This window comes from Malus domestica, chromosome 08, assembly GCF_042453785.1.
Source record: "Malus domestica chromosome 08, GDT2T_hap1".
NCBI lineage: Eukaryota > Viridiplantae > Streptophyta > Magnoliopsida > Rosales > Rosaceae > Malus > Malus domestica.
The window spans coordinates 7,621,643-7,635,497 of NC_091668.1; the positions used below are offsets into that span (position 1 = coordinate 7,621,643).

A 13,855-nucleotide genomic window follows, 5' to 3' on the forward strand; every position below is an offset into this window, starting at 1 on the left:
TAAATGGTGCCACGTGCACATATCAATTAGGCGCCCAAAAACGAATCCGGGTCTTCTTTGTATGTACGTGGGTTCGTGAATCGTGTCCGTTCATTATATATTGGATAGTCAGAAATAATTTTAAAATTATTTATTTAAAATTAAACGAACAAAAACTGAACAGACACAATTAACGAATTCTCAGAATCCTACAAGTAGAATCTAGAAAGAATTCTGATGACTCAAAAACGACTGACATTAACATTTTTTTCAGGATTAAACATAGTTAACGTGTAAAAGCTACATTTATTGCTCTGCTGGGGACAGAGTATCTGTAGTTAATACGTGCGCATTTTACACGTTACAGACGAAATTAGATTTTACATTTGTAAATACATCAATAAAAGCATACAGTAGCAGAAGCAGCAGTAGCTACTGGAGCATTCTCATCATCTGATTCATGCTCTCTCTCCTCACTTTCTCTCTCATCCCCAACTCGCTCAAAGCTGAGCTCACCACCACCAACCTAATTTCTCAATTTCCCCATTTGTTTAGTCCCCACCGTCACTCTCTCTCTCCTCTCTCTCTTTAAGCAGTCTTCTTCTTCTGTGAGGAAGGAGGAGGAGTGAAATTACAGTCTACGATGTCCGGGTACTCGTTTTTGAACGACCAGCTCTCGAAGAGGACCTCCATTTTCGGTTTGCATTTGTGGGTAGTTTTGGGCATATGCGTTGGAGCCGCCATTGTTCTCGTCCTCTTCCTCATCTCGCTCTGGTTCACTTCCCGCCGCAACAGCAGCAGCTCCTCGAAAGCCAAGAACTTTACACACACCTCCTCCGCCATCCCGAACGTCTCCAAAGAGATCCAAGAAATCCGAATTGACGACTTCCGGAACAACCCATCGCAGCCGGACCCGAAACCCATCAACCACCAGAGCCACCCTGACCCGGTTGCTGACTCGGACTCCGCCAGAGCCCAGCCCCTGCTTCTCAAGCAGGACGATCACCACGACAGCCCGGCTGGGAGCGGTGGCCGACAGAGAATTCACATTGAGATTGGAAAGGACCACCAGATTTCGTACCCGGAGAAGGGCGGCGGCGGTGGGTCGTCGCATGGCAGCGGGGAGGCTCGGTCTGGGGACCAGGGGATGATCGCCGCGCCGGAGGTTTCGCACTTGGGGTGGGGACATTGGTACACTCTCAGAGAGCTTGAGGATTCCACTAATGGGTTTGCCGACGAAAATGTGATTGGTGAAGGCGGCTATGGGATTGTTTACCGCGGTGTTTTGGAGGATAATACGATTGTTGCTATAAAAAATCTGCTTAACAACAAGTATGTAGTTTACGTTTTGCAAATTTAGTTATCAGTAATTGCTTAATTTCGTACTAATTATGGTTAATTTGAGATTACGATCATGTTTACTAAGAACCCAGTTGGGAAATTTGAGACCTTTAGCTTGGGGAGTTAGTAATTTTGTTAGATTTTTCATGGATGGGGAAAATATACTATTTTTGTTCTAACTGCTGCATGAGCTTTGTATTGTGTAATTTGGCATGAGACAGCTTGATGATTTTACTTCGCTTGGTTCAGGGGACAAGCCGAGAAGGAGTTTAAGGTCGAAGTTGAAGCGATTGGCCGTGTTCGCCATAAGAATTTAGTGAGGTTGCTTGGTTATTGTGCTGAAGGAGCTCATAGGTAATTTTGATCTTCATTTGCTATATTGTGTATACTTTCGATTTTCGATCTCTTGTTTAATGCATGACCTTCTCTTGATGGCTAATTTGTTAAGAATCCTTGTGATTATTTCTTCTTTTTGGATTACCTATTATCTTTTCCTTAAATGATTGTGCTAATGCAGTAGGGTTTTTGTAGGATGCTTGTATATGAGTATGTCGACAACGGAAATTTGGAACAATGGCTTCATGGAGATGTCGGGCCTAAAAGCCCTCTTACGTGGGAGAGTCGCATGAATATAGTACTCGGTACAGCAAAGGGGTATTCCTCAAACTGAATGATCTCAGTTCTTTCGATTCTTTGTTGTTTATCATAACTAAAACTCTGCAAATGTTTTAGGTTGACATACTTGCATGAGGGTCTTGAGCCAAAGGTCGTTCACCGTGATATTAAGTCTAGCAACATCTTACTTGATAAGCAGTGGAATTCAAAAGTATCTGACTTTGGCTTAGCAAAGCTCCTTGGCTCAGAAAGGAGTTACGTGACAACTCGAGTGATGGGAACATTTGGGTGAGTTTAGCCTCTCTACGTAACTGTTACTTGCTTACTATCTGGAGAATGGGTACTTCGAATCTTGTTTTGGCGCACTTCAATCACACATTTGATTTTGCTTTGTAGATATGTTGCTCCAGAATATGCCAGTACTGGCATGTTGAATGAGAGAAGTGATGTGTATAGTTTCGGAATTCTCATAATGGAGATAATTTCTGGGAGAAACCCAGTGGACTATAGCCGCTCTCCAGGAGAGGTTTGTTTTCATGATCTTCACTTGATAACGTTGTCTTCCAACCAGAAAAACTGGTACTGATTAGTGATCAAACTTCAGGTGAACCTAGTTGAATGGCTTAAGGCAATGGTTACAAATCGGAATGCTGAGGGAGTTTTGGATCCAAGGTTACCAGAGAAGCCTTCTTCCAGGGCACTGAAGCGTGCTCTTTTGGTTGCACTGCGTTGCGTGGACCCGAATGCTCAGAAGAGGCCTAAAATGGGGCATGTGGTACATATGCTTGAAGCCGATGATTTCCCTTTCCGAGATGTAAGTTGCATTCATTTCTTTCCCTAATTAATCTTGCCAGCTGGATGTCTGTTTTCTAGCTGGTTTATGATGCTACATCTTGTTTGAAACTGCTTTCTACCTGTTTCGTTATTTGTCTTCATAGACTTGCATTCTGCAAGTACCGAAAACCTTTTATCTGTTTCTTTAGCTAAAAGTACAAGCATTTCTACGTCATGAAGGATTGGCGTGATATTTAGATTTCACATTAAATGCTAATTTATTGAATGATGAGAAAACTTAAACCTAGCGTATTTCGTAAACATCTCAGTCACTTGTTGCGCTTTGCGTGTTGGCAACTTATGTTACACTACGTTAATATGAACTAATGGGCGTGTTGGCTTCACGTGAACTGTTTAAACATGAAAGCGCGTATTCGAGTTTCTCATCCACGATTATTTGTGCAAATAATTTCAGGATCGCAGGGCTGGAAGAGAATATGGACGCTCACCACATGACGCTGGAAGGATGGACAAGCATGTGATTGAATCGGGTGATAGTAGCGGGTATGAGAGTGCTGCCCAAACTAACAAGCCATTATGGAGAAAGCAAGAAGTTGAAGAAGAGCATTAGCTCCTCACCAATCACCAGTTTTCATGTGTAAGGTGAATCGACGCACCTCGTATTGCCCTTGTGCTTATGTCTAGGTGACAAGTTAAATTAAGTTAGCTGTTATTTACTTCCCCTGTATAGCCCCATTCATGTCAATATGAGCTTGCACTTCGGTGGATTATCCAGCACCTGCTCTGTTATGGTGATTCAGTTATTGCGTAAGAGCCAGTCATAAGGAAATTTTCAGAAAAATAGTAAATACCGAGTCTTCCATCGCAGTCTTATCGCCCGAGTTTGTTCCTTGACGGTCTTTCCGCTCTGTTAGGTAAGCTGTAACTTCTCATTGTTGAATCTTTGACAAAAGAACGAAAATTACCGATGGTTTCACTAGGGCATTTCAGTTAAGAGGCGAAACCAACGGCATTCGTGGTAGGTTTAGGGTTTAGTTAGAAACATTCGGGCCCTACTGCATTCTGTCATAGGTTGACAGCTAAGGATGTCATATGTGTGCACAAAGGCATTTGAAACCCTTGGACCCCTCAAATTATGCGGTTTTGCTGGTTTTGTTGTTAATGTAAAAGTCATTAGGCTGTCCTTCCTTCTGTTTCTTTCTTTCCGGCCCTTCTGATCTTTGCCTCGTTTTCTTTTAGGTCCCACGCCAGACCTCACACCAAAAGCATTTGTTGGTAGTTTCGAATTTTGTTTTCTTTCGCTTTTGGACGGAAAATCTGTGGTCTTTGTTTACACGTCGCATAAACCATAAAAATGCAAGCTACTAAAAGAGAACAGCACATTAAAAGTGACTTGTCTGCCAAAAGAGGGTCGCCTCTCACATTTACCTTGTAGTTGGGACTATATCTCCTATTATGTGTCTCTTATCACTAGAGTCCTATGTCCCCGTTACATCCGAGATTTTGTCTAAAGCTATAAACATTACTGCCTAGTAGAAGTTGGGACTATATCTCCTCTTATGTATCTCTCATCACGTAAGTTCGATATGTCTCCATTACACCCGAGATTTTGTCCAAAGCTATAGACATTACTGCCTAATAGAAGTTGGGACTATATCTCCTCTTATGCATCTCTCATTACGTGCGTTAGATAAGTCCCCGTTACATCCGAGGTTTTGCCCAAAGCTATAGACATTACTGCGTCGTAGAAGTTGTCACTTTTGGGCAAGGATTAGTAATATTTGACAAGTTCATCTGCGAAATATCATGTTTTAAATAACGGTAGAAAGTAATTTGTTAAATTAAGTACAAGATTGATTATACATATGCAAATGTCTTAAAGCTGAGAGACGATCTGACATGAAAATTAGTTAATATTTTTTGCCAATTTTATGAATTTTGAAGTTATTTTATTTGCATGGAGAGACCACACGGCAAGGCCGGAAAAACAGTGACTAAGGTCAACACTTTTTTTTTTTTTTTGGAAGTGGGATCTAAAAGGACCGCTAACGAGGAACTTTTATTAAAACAAACACACTTACAAACCAAACAAAGGCTCAATTTATTCCTACAAACAAATAAAGAACGGGCTTAAAAACAAAGAAAACACAGAAAATGAGCCCAACAACGGTGAAGCCCAAACAAAAACGAACAACCGAGAACCATCTACTTTGTTCTCCACCATCGATCCAAGAACCAGCCAGCCACCAGATCCGCGTCCACCGCCGAACATCCCCTCCACATGCGCCACCTGCACAGCCATCAACAAGAGACAGTCGGCAAGAGAGAAGCCAATCATATGAAAGAAGCTCCGAGAAAATCCCAAGCAACACCGTCGAAAACGGCAGACAACAAGGAGAACATGGTGGTGTGGGAGACACCTGAGCCGGATACAACACTGGAACTCTACACACAAACTCAACAGAGAACATGGCTGAAAAACAAAGCAAGGCCATGGAAAGGGAGACAAAAGGAGGTTGAAGAAATGGGAAGGCCAGAGAGAAAAATTGGAAGAAACATCAGCAGATGGAAGGGGAGAACAAAGAAAAAACGAAAACAAAAAGCCACCCACCAATCCCAGCCGCAGCTAGACCTAAAAAAACCCGGCAATTCTAAACTATGACGACTGCCCTCGAACTTCCAAAGTTGAAAACAACATTTGTTTGTTTCATGATTTAGGAACTAGTAATTTACGACCAATACAGGGATTGATACTATTCGGTTATGTTTATCAATCCATTTCAGATAGCTATATGTCACCTTCGGAGCGTTGCTATTGATCTCTACCCTTAACGCGAAACCTTGTTCTTCATTCTTTCCGGTGAATGATAAGAGTGCTAGGCTCCACTGCAATCTTCATTCCTTTCGGAACCTCCAAAAATGCAATGTAACTAGATGCATCATCTCCCACATTTGTCACAACCATAGTAAAGTTTCTCTCTTTCGGAGAGTTGTCCGTGTTGTTGAAAACGGCTATAAAAGAGGGGTAGTTTAGCTTAGTAGGTTGTGACCTTCAACTCCATTGATTTCGTCGGATAACAGCGCTCATCTGCTTCGTAGTGTACCCGAGGTCACATAGAAACTTGATAGTCATGCACATCCATGTCATAGACGAGTCCGGGACTCATGGCTATGTTCAGGTTAATGTGACTTGCACCGAATTCTTTATGGCGCTTCTAGTATTGTCGAGGTTGTACGTTGTGGTCATGATCGTTGATTGAATGGAAGAAAGGCTCCATTTGCAGTATACACCCTTTAGCAGAGCTACAACTTCTGCAACATGGGGTGCTACCAGTGATGCCCCTGACATTAGTTGATAATCTGATGCCAAATTATAGTTGTTTACTTCATGAACAACTTGTTAGGTGCAACTGCAGCGAGCACATCAACCCCAGGTGCAAGAATGTTGGGTTTAGAATGCTTGGAGTGACGGGGTCTAATCCTCTTGAAGAGAAGGCGCTACTTGCGGTGCCGGTTTTGTCCCCAAATTGGTGTGCACAAAGGTAAGGGTTTAAACTGTAGTTGCATTGGCTCTTGTTCCATACTATTTAATCAAAGAGATAGAACCAAATCAGGAATGGTGAAGTCTGACGTATCTGACATCAAGACTGCAGCGTAAGCACCTGCGTTCTTTACCTCTTTCAGTTATCCATCAATGTTACCCCCCTTGGGATTATCACAGAAGACTGATTTTCAAGGCACTTCTTTATGATCTAATGCCCCATGTTGATTTGCTCGCAGTCTTTCCCCGTAGTACAACGGTTTATCAACAATTTAAATGCTTTCGAGGAAGTATGATCCTTCAATTGTGAAGCCGTTGTCTAGAGTCAAGGTTGCACTGAAAGTACGATCAGGTGTGCCAGCTCCTACTGTTGTGATCCAGGGTGCTCCATTGTAGGTTGAGTTATCAGAAGGACCATTATTATTCCCAGCAGCGCATACGAAAACAGTTCCCTTCTCAACTGCTGAAAGAGAACCGATGGCAATTATAGCGTTCTAGTAAGGAAGTTGAAGCCAAGAGACAGTGACATACAATCAGAAATCGCCTGATCGATCCTAGCAAGCACATCACTAGCTGCACTCTTTTCTGAATCTGTCGCCCATACCGGACCTTGTACATGGCAACAAGTGCATGCGGCACCACCCTTGTTGCCGTGCCTTTGGCATATCAGAAATTACACATGGTTGCCTGCAGCTGTCGATGATGTGTGTGTTCCGTGACCAAAGAAGTCTCTCGGCGAATCAGAAATGATACATGGTTGCCTGCAGCTGTCGATGGTGTGTGTGTTCTGTGACCAAAGGAGTCTCTCGGCAAATCATAGGAATGATCTTTGGTCTGCAGCTGCCCTTTGCTGAAAGATAGAGCACGAATGAGCTTCTTATTGCAGAGAGACGGGGTGAGTGCAGTTCCATTCTCACACTCGCCTTTCCATCCTATTGGCACTTCTGACATTCCTTTATCGCCTATTGGCTCTTCTGACATTCCCTTATCGCCAAAGCTCTCACTCCCTGGCCAAATTCCTGTATCAATAATTCCTAATATCACATCTTGGCCAAATGATGCATTAGGCCGTGAGCCGAGGTTCTGTCTAAGTCCAAGAAACTTGGGACTGTGAATTGTGAACATCTTTCCAAAAGACTTGGGATACATGGCAACATGAGCTGGGGATATCTCCAATCTAGACAGCTGAGGAGTAAGCCTGGCACTGAATCCATGCACGACATGGCTGTATGAGTACAGCAACATTTCACTGTCATCATTTTCTGCAGGAGACGAAGACGACACTGATTTTAAGGTGGACTTCTGCCACGCCTCGTGCGTTGAGAAAGATTCGGACTCAACATTCGATACTGCATCGTTGATCTGCAGCAGCATTAACAACAGAAGTGTGATCGTGATGTAAGAGGGATTTTCGAGCGTTATAAGAAACCATTGTTGATATTTAATTACAAAACGTTATGTTCAAGGTCCGTGTTTAGAATGCAATTTTCTGGTCGATTTTGTCAATGTCAAAACAAAAGCTTACTGGGGTTAATGGTTTATGTGGTTGTTACTTGGAGAGATTGGACAGGCCTTGTCTGACTTGATATCCTGCATTTTTCTTCTGTTTTTTTTTTTGTTCTTTTCATTGGTTTTTAATCTTTTGGAGTTCTAATCCTATCTGTCAAAACCAATCTGCATGCCTTAATGTCAAAGCCGAGGGAAACTAAACTTACCTATTATGTAGTTTGTAACAATTTTTCTTTAACAGTCCGGACTACTCAATAGTACAGAAAATGAACGGTTAAAATAAAATTGAGAAAATACTATTTTTATTTAGGGAACTTTAACGAAAAGCACCTGGTACTGTTCACTTTAACGAAAAACCACATTTTTACAACGAAAAACCACATTTTTACATTAAAAAGTCAATCCTGGTACTATTCACTTTACCCTTTATTTTGTCCTTATCATTAAAACTCAAAGTTTTCAAACCCTTTTCATTAGTTTTCCTTTTTATTTATTTACCAATCTAATGAATATAAAGTCGGACTGTAATCCGGACTAATGAAAACTTACATACCCATTTGTGTATTCTCTCGCCTAACTACGATAAGAAAGATATAAACACTTGACATAGAAGTTTTTTTTTTTTGTCAAAGCCACCCAAAAGTTTACTCATGATTTTGATTACTTTTGTGCACGCTATCGCTCGAATCTTTGTTCTCTTACCCTTGCAATTTTATTGTCATGGGTCCTTGTTTGAACTCAATTGGGCTAAATATATAACACCGTATCTGAATGTTGAGCCTTATACCAAAATGGGTAGCCGATTTCTAAAGGTTGAATTTGAGGAGGCCTAGTGGTAGTGGATCATACCAAAATATCTAGTTTGATGGGTTCAATCGGCAAGCCCAAATTAATTATGATTGGAAATTTAAATATTGAAAAACGATAGTCACACAATTTTTAACTTCTCATACACTTTAGTTAAATTTTGTTCGTTGATTTTGTTTGATTCTGTTGGTATGAGTAAGCAATTTTCTTTATTAGTAACAATTCAAACCCTAATATTTTACTATAATTTTATCTGATTTATCTTAATTCAATGACTAAAGATTACGAGGATGTGTGAGAAACAAAACAAAACAAAAAAATTGTGAAAGTACCTCTTCTTTATAACCCTTGCTTTGAGATATAAGAGTGGAGACCACATGCTACATATTGAGTTCTCTATTTTCAGTAATGAAAACATAAAGAAAGTTGCTTTGAGTGCTACCACCACGAGACATTGAGAGAGACTTACCTCCAATTAGTCACATTTTGGACTTATAATGCGACATTATGCTAGAAAATTAAACAGCATCATATCATGTCATTTATTTATGATGTTACGAATTAGTGCGTGTAGATATGTTCTTGAAACATTGGATGTCTACTTCTTACTTAGGGATTCCGTTTCTTGCAAGTAACGTTTTTGTATGCAGGTTTGATCTTCACATTGAAAAGGTTCACAACCAGAACCAGTAGTTGACTCTGAGAATGGCCAAGATGATCATCAAAATGCACCGTCCATTCATAAAAATTGCTTTTTATAGAATCTCGATGCTTGATTGGTTGTGTTTTTGCCAGTATAAGGGAAGATGCTACAGTGGTCCATTGGAATTCTCTGCACTAAGCAACCATATTCCCTAGATATAAGGCTCTTCTTTGATTTGGCCTCAGTGGAAACTGAAACATCTTTGGGTCACCCTCGCCTTGGAGGGATGAAAGAAATTGAAAATTCAAGTCATTTTCGATCACAAATTTTATAAGTCAGCATACTTTTTATTTATCATAGAAGTGATCACATATAAGATAATGATGCATGATTGCATGTGGGTTCTTGTATTTTGAACATAATAATAGAGTAAACTAATACAGTTTAAGCTTAACCCAGTATGGTAATAACAACATAATTTGTGCAATAATATGTGCCAAATCCAAGCTGGCACAATATAATTAGTCAAAATGATTGTCTTTATGTAAGTGGTCGGTCGGTCCAGGTCTCCTTGTAGCTCGTTGCAATCAAAAGTGATTAGGTCTTGGGTTGGGCTACAACCAATAGTCATGACCAAGTGTGGTTGTTAGTAGGGTAGCTTATTACTAATGATGTGACAAACAATTATTTGTCATTTTTAGCAATAGTTACGCTAGAAAAATTCACTCTTATTCCATGTTTGTTACCATTATTTTTGTAGTGGATGTAACCAAGTTGTGGAATTGAGGGTACATGGTAGGCTCAAATGCGACAATTGAATACAATACAGTCCAGCTCATGCTGATCCCAAATTGGGTGAAAGTGAAGTAATGTTTTTGTTATGTGTTCTAACTTTGAAAGAAAAAACCAAAATGCTCCTGAAATTTCTCTTCGAACATGAAGGTGATAGGGACATGGGTTCACTGTGTTTTCTTCCTTCCACTTGCATTTGGCACGCGTTGGGTACGCCATTTTAACCATATGCCCTTGTTTTGTGGCGGTCCATACAATGACAAGATGGTCTCCTAGGCCTTGTCAAATGAACGGTCTAGATCTAGCGTTCTAAACGTTAAGAAGCATAATGATTAGAGTCCATATGTTAGGGCGAAGGATGCTACGCTCATTCGTCGGTGTATGTGTTGATTGTTCATTGATGTACGTATTAAGAGGTTTACAAGTATTACCTCACGCATGTATGCACATCTAACTGTAGCAGTCTTCTAGGTCAGGAGAATAAGCTTATAATTAATGCATCGACGGACAAGATTAGCTTGCACGCGTGTCGGCTCTAGATTAGGGGAGTATGTAATTAACTTTTGAGGTTAAGCAGTCCATATATTATCCATAACATGCACGGGCAATTGGGCACGAATAATAGATAAAGATGATGTATAACAAGGGTCCCCTACAACTTATATAGTCGATCCCATATACACCAAGTTGAGATAATCAGATGGTGATGAGGAATATATCTATATATTTCATTGCTTCCCGTAACTCCTAAACGACCCTATAAGTTTACAAACTTTGCGAATCCATTTGTATTCTAATTTTTTCACTTCCTCCCTTGTGCTCAACATCCATGTCTAGTTACTACCATGTTTTGTATTTCTGGCTTTCCATTACCACCATCTCACACCTCGCAATTGTCTCAACCTTTGCTCAATCCCAAAACTATATCATCCACATGGATTCATCAATGATGCCTAAAGCCTTTTCTGATCATCATTCATGGTACGTGGCAACATTACACTCCACATTAGGCAAGTTTACGCCTATCACCGCCGGGACCTCCTCCTCCTCTGCCCTCTCTTCCAAACTCATTTATAGTTATACTCATGTCATGAATGGTTTCAGTGCGAGTCTCACTGCTTCCGAGCTTGAGGCCTTAAAAAGCTCTCTAGGCTACATTTCTTCAGTGAAAGACTTGCCGGTAATGAAAGACACAACTCACTCCTCTCAATTTCTTGGCCTCAACTCCAGATCCGGAGCATGGCCGGTTTCGAATTACGGCAAAGATGTGATCATCGGGTTGGTGGACACGGGTGTTTGGCCAGAAAGTGAAAGCTTTAACGAAGATGGGATGTCAGAAATCCCACCAAGATGGAAAGGAGAATGTGAAAGTGGCACCCAATTCAATTCCTCATTGTGCAACAAAAAGTTGATTGGGGCAAAGTTCTTTAACAAAGGGCTCATTGCCCAAAATCCCAATCTGACCATTGAAGTGAATTCAACAAGGGATACTGAAGGGCATGGTACCCACACCTCGTCTACTGCCGCAGGAAATTACGTGGCAGGGGCATCTTTTTTTGGTTACGCCCCAGGAGTTGCCAGCGGCATGGCTCCTAGGGCGCATGTGGCCATGTACAAGGCGCTTTGGGATGAGGGAGCATTGTCGTCGGATATAATTGCTGCCATTGAGCAAGCAATTATAGACGGAGTGGATGTTTTGTCTTTGTCATTTGGGTTAGATGGTGTTGCTTTGTATGAGGATCCTGTTGCCATAGCAACATTTTCTGCCTTGGAGAGAGGTGTTTTTGTGTCCACGTCTGCAGGAAATGAAGGACCTTTCTTTGCTACCTTGCACAATGGTATCCCTTGGGTTCTGACGGTTGCAGCTGGTACAATTGACCGGGAATTCGAAGGAACTGAGCATCTTGGAAATGGAAACTCTGCCACGGGGTCTACTCTCTATCCCGGAAATTCATCTTCAACCCAATTTCCGGTTGTTTTCTTTGATGCGTGTAACAATACGAAAACACTGAAGCAGGTGGGGAAGAAGATCGTCGTGTGCCAGGACAAAAATGATACGCTGAACGATCAAGTTTATAATGTACGTAGCGCAAATGTTGCCGGAGGTATCTTCATTACCAACAACACAGATTTGGAGTTGTTCATCCAAAGCTCTTTTCCCGCAATCTTTCTGAGTCCAAAGGAAGGTGAAGTGATCAAAGGTTACATCAAGAGCAACTCACAGCCAAAAGCAAGCTTGGAGTTTCAAAAAACACTTCTTGGTGCTAAACCAGCACCAAGTGTTACTAGCTACTCGTCTAGAGGGCCGTCCCCTAGCTTCCCGTGGACCCTGAAGCCAGATATTGTGGCTCCAGGGTCGTTAGTCCTGGCTGCATGGCCTCAAAATATCTCCGCAGCCGTGGTGGGCAAGAAAGACTTGTTTAGTAATTTTAATCTACTGTCAGGGACATCCATGTCGTGCCCCCATGCAGCTGGAATAGCTGCGCTTCTGAAAGGTGCGCACCCCGAATGGAGCCCTGCTGCTATTAGATCCGCCATGATGACGACATCAGACATATTGGATAACACCGGTAGCCCCATAAAAGACATTGGATACGCTAACCAACCAGCTAGTCCTCTAGCCATCGGAGCCGGGCATGTCAACCCTAACAAGGCCCTAGACCCCGGGCTCCTTTACGATGTGAATATTGACGACTACGTTAACCTTCTTTGTGCACTCAACTACACCAACAAGCAAATCCAAACCATCACTAAATCAGTCTCGAACAACTGTTCAACTCCTTCCTTAGATCTTAACTACCCCTCTTTCATAGCATTCTTCAATTCAAATGACTCAAATTCGGACGTACAATCTACTCATGAATTCCGGAGGACGGTGACCAACATAGGAAAGGGACTGTCGACCTACGTTGCGAGCGTGACACCATTGAAAGGGTTTGTGGTTGGAGTCGTTCCGAAGAAGTTGGAGTTCAAGGAGGAGGGTGAGAAGCTGAGCTTTGTGCTGAGTATAAAAGGACCAAGAGTAATGAAAGAGGCAGTGGTTTTTGGTTATCTGAGTTGGGTGGAGAGTGGTGGTCAACATGTGGTGAGAAGCCCCGTCGTGGTTTCAAGCCTCATCAGTTCAGAGATAGCGTCGCAACAGAGATAGCTTGCCTGTTCTAGCAAGCATGTGATCATTCCCTTCCTAAATAAAAAATTACAGTTTCAAATATAGGATGTCAGGCTAACAGCAGGTTGGTGTCTGATTAATTAAAGCTGGCAGCTAGCGATTTCAGATCGTCGGTGAAGGTTTTATGTGTTTGTTAGTCTATATAGGATATAGCTTTGTTTATTGATGAACGTATCATTGGAGACGACTTTGTCACATTGAAACAAATAAACAATCAACTTTGATTGTTTATCTAAGTTGCATGCATGTGTTGTGTTTGTCGAGTATTTTTTGGTGCGATCGTCAGATTTAGATGAGGTTTTACTGTTATATTTCTGTTAAAACATCAATACCTATTTATTTATATCATGTTGTAAGTTTACGAAATGTCAATCATGTCCTATATTATGACGAATGAATAATATTAGTAGCAGACAATGTGAAAGTCGCACTCATGACTCGTACGTCTATCAGTTTTATCGACAAAAACTGAGAACAATTTCCATGGTCCCAATCCATAAACGTACCCGTCAACAAAGCATGGCCAGATTCTATGACTTTTATATGATAACTATTCTATCATTTAAGGGTAATATGTTAGGGTGATCAATTTTTTTAGGTTAAATTTTCTAAAATATATGACGTTGTTTAAGTGTTATTTTTGTTTTTTATTTATTGGGTAAAT

The 13,855-nt window shown here is 41.3% G+C and overlaps 2 protein-coding genes across 2 annotated transcripts; both read left to right on the top strand.

Annotated features, from left to right (window-relative positions):
• Positions 1 to 313: 313 nt before the first annotated feature.
• LOC103441108 (probable serine/threonine-protein kinase At1g01540) lies at positions 314 to 3,507 on the top strand. The gene is made up of 7 exons (XM_029106871.2): positions 314 to 1,311; positions 1,570 to 1,674; positions 1,852 to 1,974; positions 2,053 to 2,223; positions 2,332 to 2,461; positions 2,540 to 2,749; positions 3,185 to 3,507. The coding sequence occupies exons 1-7, from the start codon at positions 623 to 625 to the stop codon at positions 3,338 to 3,340; spliced, it is 1,584 nt and encodes a 527-aa protein (XP_028962704.1). The 5' UTR covers positions 314 to 622; the 3' UTR covers positions 3,341 to 3,507.
• Positions 3,508 to 10,637: 7,130 nt separating this feature from the next.
• Positions 10,638 to 13,621, top strand: LOC103421129 (subtilisin-like protease SBT3). Its single transcript, XM_008359163.4, has one exon. It carries the CDS (start codon positions 10,852 to 10,854, stop codon positions 13,168 to 13,170), a length of 2,319 nt encoding a protein of 772 aa, XP_008357385.3. The 5' UTR covers positions 10,638 to 10,851; the 3' UTR covers positions 13,171 to 13,621.
• The last annotated feature ends 234 nt before the right edge of the window (positions 13,622 to 13,855 follow it).

Bases quoted from the DNA above. Each gene is read 5' to 3' on its own strand.
- LOC103441108 (XM_029106871.2), top strand. From the start codon at position 623: ATGTCCGGGTACTCGTTTTTGAACGACCAGCTCTCGAAGAGGACCTCC. The intron at 2,224-2,331 runs GTGAGTTTAGCC...TTTGCTTTGTAG, and splicing joins CGAGTGATGGGAACATTTGG to ATATGTTGCTCCAGAATATG. The intron at 2,750-3,184 runs GTAAGTTGCATT...AAATAATTTCAG, and splicing joins ATGATTTCCCTTTCCGAGAT to GATCGCAGGGCTGGAAGAGA.
- LOC103421129 (XM_008359163.4), top strand. From the start codon at position 10,852: ATGTCTAGTTACTACCATGTTTTGTATTTCTGGCTTTCCATTACCACC.